The sequence below is a fragment of the Pezoporus occidentalis genome, unplaced genomic scaffold (genome assembly GCF_034315485.1).
Source record: "Pezoporus occidentalis ecotype Australia unplaced genomic scaffold, CSIRO_AGI_Poc_V1 ctg10, whole genome shotgun sequence".
NCBI classification, from domain to species: domain Eukaryota; kingdom Metazoa; phylum Chordata; class Aves; order Psittaciformes; family Psittacidae; genus Pezoporus; species Pezoporus occidentalis.
This window is the reverse complement of record NW_026912779.1, coordinates 7,435,051-7,454,904: the sequence shown is the minus strand read 5'-3', so window position 1 is coordinate 7,454,904 and position 19,854 is coordinate 7,435,051. Positions and strand designations below refer to the sequence as shown.

General features: G+C 36.9%; 1 protein-coding gene across 1 annotated transcript in view; it reads left to right on the top strand.

The window, feature by feature from the left end:
* Positions 1-19,854, top strand: part of TASP1 (taspase 1) — an 85,535-nt gene that overhangs the window by 26,630 nt on the left and 39,051 nt on the right. Inside the window, 5 exon segments of the mRNA XM_062610827.1 lie at positions 7,376-7,482; positions 8,538-8,591; positions 8,593-8,628; positions 13,781-13,900; positions 14,822-14,900. Of these exon segments, the coding sequence (XP_062466811.1) occupies positions 7,376-7,482; positions 8,538-8,591; positions 8,593-8,628; positions 13,781-13,900; positions 14,822-14,900 (396 nt within the window).

Genomic DNA, 19,854 nt, shown 5'->3' with positions numbered 1-19,854 from the left:
GTTTTTCACTGGTAATAAAAAAGGAGGAAAGAAAAAAAAGCCAGACATGATGTAAATGCTCCCTAGAGTTGGACATAATATTGTAGGTTCATTTGCAGTTCTGAAATCTGAACAGCTAAGTGCAGCCAATAGGATGGCTATAAATTAGCCAGGAAAAAAGGTTGTGTTGAAGTACCCAGAAGATGCTTTGAAATTAGAATCTTCCAGCGAGCAGCAAAGGCTGCTTGGTGGAAAAAAGAGGTTTCTTCCTGGAAGTAGTAAGGAATGGTATGTTCAGCAACAGTTTAGCCTGAGTTCTTGTTAGGGAGGACAGACCACTGTAGTAGTTCCCCGAGAAAGAGTGGTGGGACTTTTTATATGCTTTTGGTGCCAAGTGCATTTGTTTTCCCTATTCATATTGCTGTCTGTTAAAAGTGTGGCAACATGGAAAGTAGCTCGAGTAGTCTTTGGTCCCAACATGAGCATTAAGTGGTGTTAATTTGTCATTTAAAATAGCTTTGTTAAAATTAAATTTATTTTCATCTGTCTGTTTTCATTTGTGCCATTTATTTTAGCAACTGCTCAACAGAATTCTTCACTGGATCATTTTAATTCCTGTGGGTTAACTAATTTGCTCGTATATTCCTTTTTAATTTGCTTCTCTTCAATAGCTGTATTCTCTCTTAATATGGAATAGAAAGATAAAATGCAGAAAGTTCTCCTTTCTGGTTCTCTCAGTTGACTCTAAGAACTGTCTGCCAGGGGGTGCTGTATGATTGGTCAGAGCTCAAGCTGTACTTCGAAGGTTTAAATATATTCTTAGACTTTTCTTAGTATTTTCAATTTACAGTTTGATTCTAAACAAGGATCATTGAACATTTACAGGTTGCAGAGTGGTTTGTTGTGTGATAATTTGTTCTGCCTGTATGGAAACGTGGGAGTTAGTGTTTGTGTTCCTAGTTTGCTGCTCTGCCACGGTAAATAGGAAGGTTTGAGTATTGTCCTTGATTTGTGGTACAGTGGTGCTGGAAACTTGTATTTGTTGCTTCTATTTGAAAATGTAATTGTTCACTTAAATATTTTCTGAATTTTCAGCCTAGCCTGAAAATGCATAAGGGGTTAGATGTGGGTTGTAAAAGCATGGGAATTGTAAGGAAATGGACTTGTCACTAAAAATGCTTTGCATTAACTTTGGGCAAGAAATTTAGCGTAGTGTAATAACCAGCCTGTCAGCTACAGGCCTATTTAAAGTACACAGGGCCAGAATTAACAAGTAGAGATGTATCAGTTTTACCATACTTAAAAAAGCGCCTCAGTCTTGCATTTTGTCCTGTATGTACAACTCAGTAGGTTCAAGGACTCCATGCATAGGACAATTCTGATTTTCCCTGGATCATTTCTAAGGGCTCTGAAAGGTGACTAAGAAAAAGTTCTGAAGACCTGTGTAGGATGGGGAATACAGTTGCCTTTCACTGTATCATTATTTATTTATATATATCATATGTATCACGTATTCATCATTATTCATTGTATCATTATTTACTAGAACTGTCAATATTTTTTGTTAAATCCTTATTTGTACGTAGTATAATGGTAAAAGGAGTTATGGGACTGATCAGGCTGCCAAAGTGCCAACAGGATTAGTACAAGAGATGAGTAAATGTTGTGGAAGTTTTATGGCAAACAAATGGCACACAGATGACATCTCTGAACTCAGAGATCACTGAACTCTTTCTTTTTTTTTCCCCTGACCTGACTGCTGAAAACTACTCTCTTCCCTTTCTGTGAAGAGATGTAAAAAGCCTGTGTAAAAGCTGTATTTATTGTCCAGCCATGATAATACAGGAGATGGATCATGTTCTCATGAATTACGTAATGCAGATCTTGTGGTCCATTCTCATGAGAGTATCCAGTAACACTGGAACCTTTGAAAACAGTCTTGACTTTGAGCAAGATGTGGCTGCAAGATTTTTCTTCTTCATTTGTAGATAGTACATCATATTATCAAGCGCATGTTCTGATACCACATCCTCCTCTGATACCATGCTAATATGAATCATGCAGGCAAATGGTGTTGATCAGGAGCTGCTTCTACCTGTTCTATGCTCAGCCACTGAGCCTTCTTCACAGCAAACCCTTACACTTCTCTTCTACAACTCTGCTTTGACCAAGTGTTCTCCCCAGCGCTCCCACTATCTAGCACAAAATGCAACGCGTGTAACTGCGGAGTACCTGTGGATAGCTTCTGTTAGTACCCTGGGGGCTTGAAGGAAGAATGTGGAAAACTGGGGAGATGTTTTCAGGTCTTTAAATATTATTCATTCTTAAAGAGGCAGCTCCATTCTGCATTGCAGGGACATGTGATAGATACTGCAAATGTGAGACTGAAGTCCTGAGCTTTTAATGATATTCAAGTTCCGATACGCTTCTGCTGTCAGTTCTTACATGTCTTTAATCTGGATGAGGCCTGAGCCATGGCATTTAACAGACAATCATTTTGTAAAGCTGTGAAGAGTTTTGTTCTTTTTCTTTTTTCCTTCCTCTCCCAGGAGCTCTGAAGTAGTTTTATTTATTATAGTACAGCCATAAATGTAAAGAGCACAAAACAGAGCGGCTGGTTCTACTCTGTGGCTTCCGAGACACAGTTCACTTAAATGAGTTTTGAGTCCACGTGCTATTACTGTGTAGGGTAGTAATTGTCAGGGACTTTTAGCTGAGAGCGCGTATTTGATTTTCATCTAAACTTTCAAATTCCTGAGCAAAATCAAAGGGTGTTTTCCACAATAACTTTCTGTAGATTCCAACAACAATACCTCTGGACTGTGATCCAAGAAGTTTTCAAACTAAAATGCCATCTCTACCCTCTCTTTCTTTAGCTTCCTCTCCTCCCAGTCAACAAGCGCTACGTCTCTTGCTTCCCTTTCTCCTTAGCCAAGCTACATCATGCTGATTGTAGAATCATAGAATAGTTAGGGTTGGAAAGGATCATCCAGTTCCAACCCCCCTGCGATGGGCAGGGACACCTCACACTAAACCATGTCACCCAAGGCTCTGTCCAACCTGGCCTTGAGCTTGCTGTAGCTATTGATGTACCTGTATTACATTTGTTTTAGGAAAACATGCCTGTCTTTAGCACTGTGTCCTGTCCCTTTCCTCTTCTCATGTTTGGAATGTGCTGTCTTGTTGGAGAAGGTGAGAGTGGGTTTTGTATTGTCATTTAGGACAAATGAAGTTTCTCAGCTTCCTTGCACCACAAAGTTAAGGTTTAGAAGTAATGGGAATTACAAACTTAAACACTTTTTAGGCTTTTTCCTTCTCTGTATAGCACTTATTTTCAAAGCAGGTGTTCAGTGGGTTATTTTTCCATGTTCTGGTGCGTCATTAACCAAGCACATTTGAATCCCAGATTTTTTTAAGTTTATAAAACATTATTGTGTTTTAAACTGCATAATATATTCTTTGTCAAAGACCAAACTTACAGGATGCTTTCAGAAAACTTGAATTATATCTTTCATTTGTTTAGTGTGAAGCTCACTTGTGTTTCTTTTGTCATTAGTAGAAGATAAAACAACCAGAGTAGTAGCCAGTTTAATGGCATTTATAGCGGTTTTACATAGATAGAATGTTGCGAAGGCAGGAATAAACTGAGGGCAGGGAGCCCTTCATTTGCTTATTAGCCTTCATCCCCTTATTCTAGGGGAAAAATAATATTTAAGATTCAATGCATTTTATTTTCAACTGATCATCTGAAGCTGGGTGTAAATCTATGCCAGAGGAAAAAAAGAGAAATTATTAGGGTTTGTTTTACAAACTAGCCCTTTGTTTCACAATTCTTTGGCCACTTCGGAGGCATTAGCTGTTTCTTCTTGCTAAGAAAATTGGTAATCACTGATAATAATAAAATAGTAATAAAAATAAAATAATGAAATAATGAAAGGCAGTTATCAGTCCTTGCTAAAACAAAGTCTTCAGCTTTCAGATGAAAGCTAATCCTAATAGCTATTCTGAAGTTAAATGTAGCCTCAGCTCAAGAGTTTCCACCCTAGGAGAAGTCTGAATAGACTTTTTTTTCCCCTCACAATATGGGAAGATATGACATTTCATGCTACACCGAATAAAACATGAAAGTGATTGAATTAATGCATTAATTCATATAAATAACTCTGAGAAGGGAGGCACGATATTAAACCTTGCCAAACAATTTCTCTAAAATAATTCCCCCCCCCAAAAAAAAAACCCTCAGCTGTTTCTCATCAAAATTAGTGTCATCTGGAAGTACAGAACCGTGACTGGCACCTATTATCTCTCTCTAGTGTAACACTGTGAACTTTCCAATGTGACAAACATTGCAGTATTTGTCACCATAGGAGCTGATGGTTAGATTTTGTAGATATTGTGATGGATGAGCTGGGACAGTTTGTGTGTTTTACTAGGCAAACATGCTGCCTTCCCTAACCTACACTGTTCTGCGCATTTATTACTTAAGGTATATTACTTAAGTATATTATTAATATACTTAATTATAAGTATATTAATTATAAGTATATTAATTATAAGTATACTAATATACTTAAGGTATATTACTTAAGTAATGGTGATGTATGATGCAGAGGGATAGGATCATAGATGACTGATCTAAATTAGCATCTGTGAGCTTTTGATTGAATTGGAACAGAGGCCAAGAGGAGTTGTGAAATCTCCATCCTTGAAGATATTCAAAACTTGACCAAGTTCCTGTGGAGGTCTTTTGAATTGGACTTGCTTTTCCTAGGAGGTTGGACTACATGACCTCTTAAGAGCCTTTCAAACCTACATCATTGTATGTTAATAGAAAACAGTCTGCCTGTCTGACATGGTCCAAGGTAGGCAAAAACTACATGTCACAGCATCTTCTGGGGCTCTGGATATCTGATTATCCAGTACGAGTACCCAGGAACTGAGGATGTTCCTAACACCTGGGGACTAAGCACAATTTTTTGTCAACCAGAATTACTTCCTTGTAGGATAGAGTCAGCCATTCTGTAAACATGGACAGTCATGGAATCATAGGATGCTTAGGGTTGGAAAGGACCTTAAGATCATCTAGTTCCAGCCCTTACTAGCCTATTGTCTTACATAGTGTTTCTTACTGCCTAGTAAAATATGTCCTACTTTGTTAATAATGATTTTTTTTGTGCCCTGTATTTCCAAGCGTACTGGTACCACTTTGAATTAACAGTGCAGATAAGAAGTTACTGCTTAAGAGTTAGATCCTTCAAAATAAATCTTCAGGTTTTTTCTTGTTTTGAAAAGACGAACAGAATCTTAAAGCAGAAGGTAAACTCTGACAATTGTGCAGTTGCTTAGCCAGAGACTGAGCACTTACATGAATGAAACATCTCTCAAGCTTGGGGAATTTCTTACGCTGTGGAAAAAATGGCAGGATAAGTGGCAACTAGGGTATCGTTGGAGTGATGATTCTGAGTGGCCATACAGCAGCAGTCTGTAGCTGGCAAGGGTGGCTTCAAACTAGCCCATGTTCTCTGGTTTTGATGTGATCTTTGTGCATATATTTGAACTGATGAGCATGCAAATACTGCAGACAGGTTTAGGGCACTGTTAGCATTAGGCTCTGGAGTACAAGGACAACTTAAAACTTGGTGTGTTCAGGTTTTCATGTATGGGCTCCTGCACCCTTGTGGTTTTTTTTCTCTAGGTGCACCTTTTGTCTGAATGGGCAGGAGGCAATGGCAGCAGTGGGTAATAGGTTTAGGCCTATTTATCCCTGTGTCATACCTACTTTGGATGAGTACCAAGGCCAGGCATCATTCTTACCCATATTGTGGCTTTGTCTGTAGGTATTTGCTGTATTTACTGAAGACATGTCAACTTGTAAGCTTTCCTGGTATTAAAAATCTGTTAAAAACAGTGGGCTGGCTTATTTTGGGGTACATTTGTTTACAAATTCTTGATCCTTGTGAGGGTTTTTCTTTGCTCCTCCTCCTTTCCCCCCTCTTAGTAGTAGACTAAAATGATTCTTTGTCTGCTCTCCCCTGTCAAGTGTTTGTGTTTTGCCTTTTGGAACTCATTTCAAACATGAATGTGTTGTCCAAAGTAGCTGTGTTAATCAGCTCTGTATGCCAGACAGTTCCTTTCTTGGTGATGGCAGATTAATACATACATACAGTTTTAAGAAAATGGTATCCATTAGGTTTTTGGAGAGAAATGACAGATTTCTCATTACTTTTAGGTTATATATGTGAATAACTGTGGTAGTTTAAGGTCTAGTTTTATGTACTTAAAAACAAGTTTAAAGGAGAGTTCAGGAGGTGATTTTTGGCACCTGCGTGGGGAACTTTCAAAGAAGTAAAATGCTCACTGCCTGGGTACTTTGTGAGAATTGTAAACGCAAGCTGTGTGTTCTGTTGGCTGTGCAATATTGATTTTAATCAGAGTGTTCTTGCAGCTGTTCCAGTCTTCTGAATAATAGTGATGTAGCTATGTTTAGAATTTCATTTAAAATAACAGTTTTTAAGGCTTATAGATTCAATAGGAAACCTGTGCTTTTTAACTTCCATTGAATTTGTGACTGACCTGTGTATAACTCTGCCCTCCTAATTGCTTGATTTTGCATGATTAAACAATTGACAAAAGTATTTCTTTCTCTCACCCCCCCAACAACCTGTGGATAATGCTAAGTCAAAAATGATTTAAACTAGATCTGTCAATGTCTGCAATTTTTTTCTTTCGTGAACTGGAACTTCTAAAATGGGAACATGTCATTTTGGTCTCTTAAGCATAACAATTTTTTTATACTCCACTTTGGAGAGCACTTCCTTTCTGAGTGTGGGACTTAGATGTGGAAAATACATGTTTGTCTTTTCAAGAACTAGGTGGTCTTTAGACTGCCTTGGATTATGGAACGTAAAAATGTTGCTAGACTATTGTGTGGCTTTAAATATATGGGTAAACATACACATATGCAATTAAGGTAATAAAATAGTAGCCTAATTTTATGGATATCAGAATGAGCTCACATGGTATCTATTTACTTGTCAGCAGTCAAAAACAATAATTTTAACACAAGCCACTTATTCCGTTCTCTTCTGTGCAGTGCTGCTTCTGTGCCAAACAGAGAGACATTTAGACCAACATAGCTTCCATATGTGCTCAGCAAGTTGTTTCTAGCAGATATTTTACCCATCCCTGTTGCTGAACAATAGCAGAACTTTTTAACTTAGGAAAAAATGTAAACATCTTGTACTGAAGCTTAGATACGTAGTTGTTGGCATTTTTATTGGTGTGTTTTGCATCAGTAAAAATGTGGGGGATGAGACTTCCAAAATGTCAACTTATCAATATTTGTTTAAATTAAGTAAATTGTAATTATTTAAATGCTTTTGAACTATTTTCATAGGGTTTAGTTTAGCAGCTTTTAAGAGGAACAAGAGGAAGTTGGAGTTGGCTGAAAAGGTGGAAACAGATCTTATTCATCTAAAGAAAAGAAGACAATCACATGAAAAGGTTAGTTCCTGCTTAAAATTTTCTTGTGTCATCCTAAACTTATAGCAGATTGCTAATGCATTTCATGTTGTATATGATGAGACTAATATAGCGTTAGAAGCCACTTCTCGTCGGCCATCCTAATGGTATAATGACAGATATAATTATAACTTAGTACAACTAAAACTTTCTGTCTTGCTACTTGAAAACCAGACTGTCACTTTGTATCTTGTTTGTGCTATGAAGAATCTTTTGCTCATTTTGAACTGGAAGTATGACAAATGTAAACACAAACAGATAATTATTTACTGAAACATTTTCTTTAGCTTGGGATCTCTGTCACTGTTTCCCACTTTTTAATGTTCCCTGAGCGCACTGCATTATGGAGCTGGAATTGATGAAATTTGAAATATCAGGTAGGTAAACATGTGCATCTGTGCATGCATCTAGCATTGACATGGCCCGTATTACTTGTACTGCAAAACTGTTAGGATTCCCTCTGTTCTCCTCACCGTTAGTCTGAATTTACAGCTTTTGTTAACATTCTGAAATGTCCATCACAGTATTTGTGTTTACTGTTGAATATTAAAATATGCCTCATTCATTAAATGCCTATGCATTAGTTGGGGCCTGTGGGTTTTCAGATTACCCATTTCTCTTCACTTTGGTAAGCTGACTGACCACTGCCTTACGTAGTTGCGTATGTTGATATAAATAACATAAATCCCAGAGAACTGACAAAAAAGTTTATTCCCTATAGTCTGTGCAAATGCAAGCCAGTGATAAGTTAGGCAGTTATCTTTTGTTCTTAGATAAGAAGTTTCCCCGAGCAGGGGGCTAATATTTCTATTTTCAAGTACATGAGACCTTATGCTCTGTAAGGATAGAGGGGGGAGGAAGTTAGTTATTAGTTATAGGACTTCACATACCTCCTTGTGAAACTAACAGTATTAAAATGTAACTTGAGGGAGGAGGGGTCTCTCTACAGTATTGATGTTCATGTAATAAGGGGCAAGTCAATGCTTGAAACATATGCCAATGCATGAGCTTACCAACCTGCAATTTGAAATTTCAAGGGCTCCAGAGTCATGTGCAGCGCTTGTGGGAGAACCCCAAAGGCCAGTGGTGGTAGGTAAAGGAGGTGATCAAATAGAGCTCTACTCACCGGTAAGTAATCCAGTAACAACACGCTGGTATTGTCAACTTCCTATCCATGAAGGGGGGGGGGTGAAAACCAAACCATACTGTCAATGTAGACTGCTTACATTATCCCCAGAGTGTGAGACAGTTGCAGCCTTACATGAAGTTTAGTTTTTAAAAATGAAGTGGAAACGAAAAATCAAATTCTACGAGAGCAAATTCTAAAAAAACCTCACAAAACCACCCCCAAAAGTAGAATAGTTCTTTCAAAGTTATTAGGAAATGGTCATTTAGCAAGGATAAGGCAACCCAAACTTCTTTGGGATGAGTCATTCGAGAATTTCCACTGTCAAAGCTGAGCTCCCATAAAAGGTTTTAAAAGAACTGTGTAAAAAGCCGTTTAAATACTTGTGTAGTTAGAAGTTAATCTTGTCAAAATTAAGCTTTAACTGATAAGTATTTACTTCAGTTTTTTAATTTGCTGTGCTTCTGTGGAGCTGCAGACCTGTGCCTTCCAGGAGGACTTTCATTGTCAGGTTTGCCTCACCTGCTTCAGCCCTATGCTGGAGCTTAGCTTACGTGCTTCTGCTGCTCTAATGCACAGTTGTTATAAATTCTGGTCATTTTTTCATCTATGAAATTTTAGAAGTTGGGAGAAAAGCAAGGTAGACAGGATGTTAATGAAGTTAAAGCTGAGTGGGAACCATAACTAAAAGGCCTATGTGAAGAGATATATTGCGGACTGAAAAAGGCTGATGCTTCTTGGAAGTTTTAGCTTTTGATAAATGTCACCAGCTAAAACTAAACATACAGTTTAAAAAGCACTTTTCAGTAACAGTTAAATTATACCAACCTCAAAAAGGAGAGGCAGTTAACATTTAATAAAGATTATATAGAAAGTACTTGGCAGTGCAACTTACTAAAGGACTTTTACTTCCCAAATAAGTGGGATTTCTCTTTACTGTATTTTTCATTGTTTACCCAATGTGGGATTTGTAGATGGTTATGAGACTGCACACAGTCTGTTAATGACTTCAACAAATTGTGAAGGTGTAGAAAGTTGTAGTGACTTTGATATTGATTTACGTAGTTAAGAAATCATTCTTTGTGTGTGAACTGAGTAAACACATTCACAGGGCGAGTGTATGATGTGTTAATTCAGCCAGATACCATTCTGGAGTTCCCACTTCAAGCACCAGTAAACATCAGAAGTGAATGTTTGTTGTCTTACAGTCAGCCTGTCTTTTACCAGAGGAAATTGTCATTGAAAAAAGCTTAGCAGAGTTTGGCCAAAAGCCCTATTTTTAAGTTGTCTTCTGCTATTACAAGATTTTTATGGCTCTGCTGAAGTTTAAGAGGAGTTGTCCTCTCCTTGATTTGAATAAGTGGCACTAAGAACTGCCAGTGCGGGTAATTTCTTTTATATAGGTTAGTGTTTACGAGTTATTTTTTTATGGGCTAGTTATTTATTGCCATAAATAATATTATTTTCTGTAAGTTTTATTAAATCTGCTTTGTTTTTGCCTAGCTTAACACATGTCCTCAAGTGTGTGTACAAGAGTTTGAATTCAGTTTCATATTCTTCGGCTACTGTATTGGGACAATAACAATGAACATATTTAGAAAAGAAAAATACATCTGCCCAACAGAAAAGCATTATTTCTTTCAGTATTTAGTGCATTTCATTTCTTGTCATTGATCATCTTGAATATATCATGTGAACTTTTAGCCAGTTCCAGCTTGAACGCTTTGAGTGAGCAACAGTCAGAGCATAGCATTATATATCATTCCCATTATATATGGTGAATTTTAATGCCTTAAATTTTGCTTCAGATCAATTTTTTAAGGCAGTTTAAAGGCCTTTAAGAGGCCTTTAAGAGTCGCAGCCGACTGTTGCAGTCCTTGTGTCAGTTTTACTTTTTCTTGCACTTTGAACGGGAGTTTGAATTTTATGCATTTCGTTTCCCTTAAAGGAATAAATTTTCTTTCCCACATCCATACTGAAATGGTCTTTCATGACAATAATGCTGTTTAGACTTCAAAAGTATACTTTAAAATATGGGAAAAGAAAGATAAAGATTTGATCCATTCCAGTTAAAATAAAAACAAAACAAAACTAATCTGTGGAATTCAGTGTGAAATAATTCCCTCATCCTGAACACAGAGGTCAGACCAAATATTCTATTTACATACCAAGCAACCATTAAACTGGAACAGCTAGGCTTGTTTATCAAGCTTTGTACCATTAGATCTTAACTGCCCCCTTTCAAACACATGAATGTTGTACCAGTCATGCATACACTGTCAAGATTAGGTTGTTATGATAGTACATTATGCTGTCAGTTTTCCTAGAGGAAAATGTTTCCAGAAATTGGTATCTATGAATTGGTCCCAATGCTCATAGAATAGTGACATTTTCCCTTTTCTTAGATGGATTTATAAGTGTTTCTTTAAAATACTTTCATAAATAAAATGCTGCTTAAAAGACTGCCTTTTGCCTTGTTAAAGGCCACTGTAGTCAATACAAGTGCTCCATCAAAAACACCTTAAAGCTGGCATTTTAAAAGACCAAAATATATTAATAGTTGATATATTATTTTATAACAGCACTATCCAGTACTGTGCCTTCTCTGTTTCCACTTGATCTTTAAAGGGTAGTGTGGGACATAATAGAAGATTTATGTGTTGCCCTGTTTTGAGCAGGAAGATACTGTGAAACCCGATATTTTTAGGGCAGTCTTCTTCTAATTGTCATCAAATACAAAATCCTGTTTTTTCATGTGGATAGTTGGGTAATAGTATATAGATGTTAATTGCTTCAGTGGTAATTACTTTTTATGGAATTTCAGAACAGTCTCAAGCCAAGAAGGGAAAGAAGTCCAGTGTGTAGTTATCTTTCAGCGGGCACTGCGTAGAGCTCTCCTAAACTCTTAATTCCTTCCTTAGGAGCTTGTAAAATGAGGACTATTTATTGTGTTTTCTTATGTACAGAAGAAAGTAAGGGTGAGGTTTACAAAATACTTGATAGAGATCTGCATTTGTGCAGATGAGCATCTTCCTGCTTTGTGTGTGTGTTCTTAGCTAAGTTTGAATATTTGGTCCATGATTTCATGAAATTAACTTCCTTTCCTGTGCAAGGTGCTAAGTAAGTAATATGAGGTCTTAGTTTTCACATTGACCTTCAGTTCTTTCCATGTAAAACATTAACTGCATCGTAGATTATTTTTAGGTTGCAATGCTATATTTTTAAAACCCCCAAACTGCTTTTGCAGTGGATATGTTAGTATAAATGTCTAGCTGAAGTCAGATGTGGAATTCGTTCACCAAGTAATAATCAAGTTCCCTTTGGAATTTGCAGTTGTTTTTAAACATAAGATGTTAAATTAATGAATCAGATGCATAAAAGTAATGGCAAACAAGCTGGATCTTGGTTAGTCCTTGTTGGACCCATATAGAGTTTGGACTTATTTTAGACTTCATGAGTTGTACTGTTTAACATATTTCTTCTGATTATCTTGATACTAGCTTGATGGGATCCTGGGTTTTTCAACTTTCATATGGTTTGAAGAGTTGAAATGTGAGACTCTGAAAGTCTTCTTAGCAGCTGTGTTCTTCCTGGAACTCCTCCGGCACAAAATGCCTTTTTGTATGGAGAAGTAAAGTTTTTCCTTTGTAAAATTGTGATGAGCTCTTCATTTACTGGTTCAGAAATTGTAGGGTCGTCAGTTCAGTTTACAAATGTAGAAGATTTTTAATACTGAACTACAGGATTGATTCATGATGTCACTTCTAAATGTGTCAGTCAGTAATGTTGAAATGAGAGGAAACATAAAAATAGGTCTAGAAAGATCTGACAACATATTTTTTTCCATTGGATATGGAATAGAACTGGTCCTTGCTGGTTTTCAGTTTGTGGAGTAAGAACACGTACAGCATTAACAGCGATTCTTTTTCTGATCACAAACACACCCCCTTTCCCCCCCGACTTATATTACTGAGAAGGAAAATACAGAATTCCTTTGCTTCAGTGATACAGACTTCCTTCAGAAGGTTGTATGGGCCAGGTTAAAAAAAAATGCTTCCCTTGGTAAAGATTTCCAGCTTCCTAAGTTACAGCATCTAAAAATAAAGTGAGCCAGAGCAAGCAAATTATACCACTGAGTTGACAGCAAGTACTGATAGGAAATAATTCTTGAAAGGAAATAATGGTGAAGAAAATTTCTATGCAACATATATTTGTAAATGCTTGTAGGTTTTTTGATTAAAATATCTTTTAAAAAGAGAAATTAGTAATATAGCTACAGAAGGCAAATATTTTATGTGAGAGCCAAAGTAGAAGATGGATGGCAGATTGAGCAAATAGTTTTGCAGATGCTGCAAAGAAGGCTGCAAACATTTCTTCTTTGCTGTCAAATGATACAGAAAACATGCTGGTCATTCTAAGCCTCATCTTTCTCAAATGTATTCCTGTTCATTATGGTAGCTCCAAGTGTTTGATTTAATATGAAGTAAGATTAAACAGGTGGCCTTAATTCTGGCATTTCCTAACCTTGATGGGCTTGATTTTTGTATCTCTAGTTGTCTATTAATCACGTTTTTTTGTTGTGGCTATAGTTTCCTTTGATAAAGGGGGGCAGGGGATGAACCAGAAAACCTTCATCACGTTGGTAGTTCTTCCCTATATAGAAATCATAGCATCTTGCTTAGAATATCAGAATTGTCTGTTTACATGGTAAGCGGATTCTTTTTTTTTTTACGTAGCTTTAAAGATCAGGGTCTCTGAAAATGCCATCTCGAAGCTTTTGAAAAAGTCCTTTTGACACAACATCTTTGGAATAGGTAGCTGAATAATTTCTTAGTGGACAAGTTTCCTGAGTTTCCACTAAGGAAAAAGCATTTTTGGCACTTTTCTGAGTAAACGCAGGTAATCTAGTAATTTAATGAGTTCTGAGATATTTTATTACCTTCTTGTTTTCAGAGAAGTTTTCTTCAGGTCCTGCCTGAGGCATGAATGCATTTTTGGAAGATTAATGGCAGCACAACATGCATGATAACAAATCCATTTTGTTGATAGGCCTGTCACTTGGTTTTGTGCACGTAAGTTTGCATTCTCCCAAGAAGTATAAGCTGACTTTAATATACTATTTTTACTGGTTGTTTCTGTTTGTGTGTCCTGCAGGAGAATGACTCAGGAACATTGGATACAGTTGGTGCAGTTGTTGTGGACCAAGAAGGAAATGTTGCTGCTGCTGTCTCCAGTGGAGGTTTAGCACTAAAGCATCCTGGAAGAGTTGGTCAGGTGATTATAAGTTTTCAGTTGGGAATGACTCTTCAGTGTCACAAGCAATTGTGGTATTAAGAGCTGAGGGAGCAAACTGATGTTCTCCCTTCCTTCCCATTAAACTCTGAAGGCGTTATCACTGCATTGGAATGCAAGTTCTGTTTTCAGGGTCCTCCATCAGTGTTGTAAGACATTAATAGGTAAGAACTTGTCCTGTAGTTAGCTACCTTTTGTCAGAGGTATTCGTAAGTTAATTTCTTGGGCTTACCCAAGAAATATACCTTCTTAATGCCACTAAAAGTCTCTTAAATAATTAGAGTGGTTTTTAAACAAAGTTTTCATCAATATTTAGGAAAGCTGTCCTAATTAATTTTTAAATGACCTTGTGAATTGATAGAGGTGACAGGTATTGGAAGAACACATCAGGTAGAGGCATTCTTTGTTATTAGGTAGAGGAATTTTGAGGTACATAGGAAATGTCAGACTCCATGTGTGTACAGCTGTATTCTTGGCTGACTTTTTCCACTGTCCTAAAAGCAGTTTGGAAATGCATTTAAGGTTTTCTTTTGGAATAGCAGAGTGGAAAGGACTTTATGTAATCAGGGAACAGCAGGAATTATTTTGCCTTTTGATACCTGTACCCTCATTTTCTGTAAAGTTAGGTTAGACCACCATATGTCTATGATTATCACTCAGTTTTGAAGAATAGTGAAAGAAAGATGGATTGTAATTGACTGTTGCGATTTTCTGTTTATCTTTTCTATTAATACTTGGATTTTTCTTTGAGTCTTTTTTTTTGTTCTTTTGGTGTTTTTTGTTGGGATTTTTGGGTTTAGTTTTTTTGGGGGGGGAGTTTGCTTCATTTTCTTTTTTAGGAGAAGAAGCAAACAAAAAAACTTTGAATACTTAAATTTATGAAAGATGCCCTTCTTTCCTTAGGCAGCTCTTTATGGTTGTGGCTGCTGGGCTGAAAATACAGGAGCTCATACCCCTTACTCCACTGCTGTGAGTACTTCAGGTATTTACTACTTTTATAAATATTTCAAAAAGTTGCAATCTTTCTCAATAATTAGTTTACAATTTCCAACTAAGGTATTTCTGTGAATGGTGAATTAAAATGCTGATGTTATTTCCAGACTACATTATACATTTGTATGATTTATTTACATATAAATGTATGTGTCTGTCAGTACTGTCTTTAAATCCATGATTTGATCCCTGTTTGTTGCTTAATTTGGTCTTTTTGCTTAAATAATAGCCAGGTGAGTTTTCATCTTGTATCGCACTGAAGGGATGTACTGCATTTGCTGTGCATTAAGGGACCTGTTCTCTTGTAAAGAAGTGCTATTACAAGGCAAATACTGTGTTAAACACAGTAGTCAGAATTAACAGTGGTCAGTATAGAGAGAGGTGAAAATAATTTGCAGAGTTCAGACCTAGGTAATGTAAATTATATCCCAAGTACTCTAAAGTTAGAGTCCTGTTACAGAAGTAGTGGGAGGAGCAAGGTAACAGGGTGTAGAACTAAAATTTGACAGAGACTGAAGAGCATCAGAAATAGCCTGCCTTGCTTTTGAAGTCCTATAGGTGTCTAATTTCCCGTATATTTAAGCCTGTCTCATACTGTTGAAAACTTGTGTAGATGCTCATCCTTAAGTTCAGTGTTAGTAGTAGCAAGTGTCCTTTTTAGTACTTAGGCAAAGGAAAGTTTTACTGAATGCAAAAATCTTGGAGATCTTTCTACTCAAGGAACACCATACTAGTTTTAGTTTAATAAATGCTTACCTATGTAAGCCAATATACTTAAATGTTGCCATACTGGGGACCATAATAATACTGAGTGTAAGTCCACTATTAGAGATTGTTAGTAGAAAAGCTGAGGGCACCTTTATTTAATCTTTTAAAACCATTCTTTACAAAGTCAGCTGGATTTGAAGTCTATGCAAGTACCAGGAAGCATCCTGATACGCTTAGAGATGTCTGGGTTCAATGATGGTCTTAAATAGAAGCCTTCTTTCTTTTTGCTGCTACCAATTTTATATAGTGGTAATAACATTATACTATTTATAACTATTGCACATATATATTTGTGTATGTTACTTTGCTTCAAATCCTCTAGCTTCCATGGCATTACATTAATACCAATCCCAGTTAATTGGAATAGACTGCTGCCGGTCTATGAAGCATGGCCATCTGTTTATTCAGTGATTTGAAATTCAGACTCGTGGTGTTTAATTAAACTCTTGTTTCTGGTTTTCCTTTAAAGTGTGTGTGTGTGTGTGTTGTGTGTGTGAGAGAGAGAGAGAGGGAGAGAGTGCGAGATACAAATGTTTACAGGAAGTGAGAACTCTTCTGTAATCAATACCATTCTTTTTTCCATTTTCAGAAGCTCATAATGTTTTATTTTATAATGTAATTTATGTTTAGTGCTGTTTTAAAATATATTGATGCCTGACTTTTGTTTAAAATATGAGCATCCAACAATGTGGACCATAAAGTTAATTAAGGGGTAGAGGGATGGAAAAATTAAATTATAGGAAAGGTTGAAAGACTGAAACTTACAACTTGGCTGGATGACAACAGGAGATGGGAATGGGGGCATAAACATCTGCAAATATTCAAAAGGTGAAATTGCCAAGGCTGAGCAAGAAAATAATATGTTAACATATATCTTTGTTGGCTGAAATCTTTAGAAAATAAAGGTGCTGCCTAAAATTTGGAAAGCTCTAAGAGAACATAAGTGTTGTCACTTGGTGTCCCTAAAATAAGGCTAGACTATATCTGTAATAGTGATTATACACCCTTCTTGTAGGTTTCTGAACTGGTTTTGTGTGAGCATACATTTAAAAAACCAGCAACAAATGAAACTTGCGTGTCACATATAACTAAAAACTGCGTGTGCATGCACATTCATTTCATGTTTCGTTATCCACTGTATGTAAAAGCACTTAAAATATGTACATAAAATAACTGAAATTTAAAGTCAGTTTAGGTTTTTGTGGTTTTTGCAATATAACATTTTATTGTTTTAATTTCATGTCTCTTTAATTTGTCTTTAAGTGGTAAATTTGGCACAAATTTAGCTTAACATTTTTTTACAGGGAATATTTTCTCTTGTATAGCAAGAAAAAAGAAAATTAGCCTATGGTTGCTGCGTATATTTGAGTACTGTGAGCACAGACTTAGTATTTATTGTTAAATGACTTCTCAGAGTAGCTGATTCATCAAAGCACATTTAGGATTAGAAAAACCTCAAACTTGAATGAAAAGTTTAACTCTGATTCCCATAGAGCTTTGTTGAAATTATGCTCAAAATCATTAGGTATGTAGTATATGTTAAACCAAATAATTTTAACTTCATGATTCTTTGGGAAATAAGAAGTTTCACATTTGTGTTGGTTTAGACTTCGTAACTATTTTTTAGTGATAGCTAAAACTTCAGGTCTTGAGAATTGTTATGTCAGGCTATATATTTAGTCTTGAAAAAGGATGTTCTTTGGCATTAGTTTCCTACAGCAATTTTTAAGGGCCAGGTTTTGTAAAGCATTGTGATTCCATACTTATGAAATTGCACATGTCTTTGGGATTTGGAGGCTATGATCAGCAAGAGATTGAACAGGTTGGGGAGAACCTCTGCAGTGAGGAGAGTCTGGAATAGTAATTCAAAGTATGCAGAATACAAAGTCTTGCACATTGAAATCATTGCAGAATTGGCAGGAACGTGAGAATGGTCACTCTGGGTCAAACCAGAGCTCCAGATAGTTTGATGTCCTGTTTCAGAGAGAAGGTGTTTGCAGGTTTTGAAGTTAAAATATGTGACCAGGAAAAACACTTCCGCTCTGTTATCCAAGCTTGTAGCAATTTGTGATACTGGGACTTTATAAGCTGGAAATATCTTTTTGTTTTTTAATAGGTCAGATTGGCTTTCTTGAGATTTCTCATTTCTTCTTGTACTTAGAAGACCAGTTACTTAAGTTTTGCTTGGCATGTTTTTCATATTCTGTGGTTTACCTTTGTAGAACCTGTCTTGGGCAAAGAAAAGTGTTAGTTGCAATGCCACAGTTACACAGTAGGTTTTACTCCTGTTTTTTTTTAATTAATTTAATTCTAAAATTGTTCTGTTTAAGCTTCATTTTGAGACACAGCTTTCAATACCTTCCCATTAAAAAAAGGGAGGCAGGGGGAAAGAGGCATCGCCATAAATTACTTCATTAAAAGTACTTCCAAATTCATGTTGCTTTTTTCCAATGGTCATTTCTCATTTGAAGACGTGCGTTTACATCTTCTGTTTTCCCTATGGGTGGTCGCAGGCTTCCTGCTTTTGCATGTTCAGGGAGGATCTGGGATTAGTTCTTATGCCTTTAGCAAGTTGGTTCTCAAATATTCTTGACCATTTTTATTGTGATTTTTGCATAGAATTTACCAGTGGTGGTGGTTCTGCACTTGTTTGGGTATGACTTCAACTTCTTAAACAGTATTTTCTTACCTCTAACAGTCTGTTGGCCTTGTTTAGCCAGATTCCTGTGGTTTTATTTTTCTGGGATTTTCAAAAGTGTTGTGGTTTAAACCCAGTCAGGCAACTCGTTCACTCACTCCCCCCCTTCTTTCCCTCCCCCTACTCCCGGAGGGACGGAGAGGAGAATCAAAAGAATGCAACTCCCACGGGTTGAGATAAGAACAGTTTAGTAACTAAGGTATGACGCAAATCTCTACTGCTACCACCAATGATAACAATGATAAAGGAAATGACAAGAGAAGAGAATACAACACCTCACCACCAGCCGTCTGATAACTCGCCCCCCCCAGCCTGACCAAGCTCTGACCAGTACCTACTCCAACCTTGCAGTCTACCAGCCCTTCCGGCTAACTCCCAGTTACATCCTGGGCATGATGTGCTGTGGTATGGAATACCCTTTGGTCAGTTTGGGTCAGGTGTCCTGTCTCTGCTTCCTCCTGGCTTCCCTCCTCCCTGGCAGAGCATGAGGCTCACAAAGTCCTTGGCCAAACCAAAACATCATTGTTATCAGCTCTGTTCCTGAGCCAAAAGTCAAAACACTGCACTGCACCAGCTACCAAGAAGGAGAAAAATGGACTGCTACTGCTGAACCCAGGACAAAAAGTTACTTTGTGGTTTACAGGCTATTGCAAAACTCGTATTTTATGGCTATAGTTTGACACGGGATAGGACAACTGAAATCAATAGCTGAAGACTTTCTAAAGACACAGTGGGGGTGACAGTGGAGCTTAGGAATGACTGTGAATACAAAGGTTTAATCTGTAACTCTTGGTCTAAAATTCAGGGTTTGTATCAATTTTTGGAACCATTTGAACATATGAACTCTGCAGTATTTTGGTTTTGTTTGTGTTTTTTTGTCAATATGGTTGTGATAATTTATTTGAACTGAAGGATAAACGTCAGAAATTCTGTAGGTATCCCAAAAGCAGTGTTAAAACTCAAGAAATTCAGAGACTGTTGCAGTTGCATAGCTAAGATGCCTGAGCAGCCTTCACCATGACATGTAACAACGCAATGCAAGTGCCATTCCCCGCAAGAGTGATGGTAGAGACTGAGTGAGATCTTGTTAAATTACATGAGCATTACCAGTGGCCTTTATTTAGTGTAAGTAGCAGTTAAACTATCTTTTCTGCTCAACATAGTGGAAGCCAGTTTGGTCTTTACAAGTTCATGCATGCACATGTGCACACATTTGCACATGCCCACAGAAACGAACAGAGCAGCCTTCCCTTTAAGTACTCCTTCAAAAAAAGAGGCCAAAACCACACTTGTGAGGCCACTTGAAACTTCTTAGTGAATGGTTTTTGTTGGTGTATGAATGTAAACACAGGAAGATGGGTATTATTTGGAGGGAAAACATTGTGAACAAAACCCAAATGCAAAAGAAACAATAGCCTGTGTTTTTGGCTGTACTTTAAGAAAACATTTCCTAGTTTTTCCTGAACATAATAGGAAT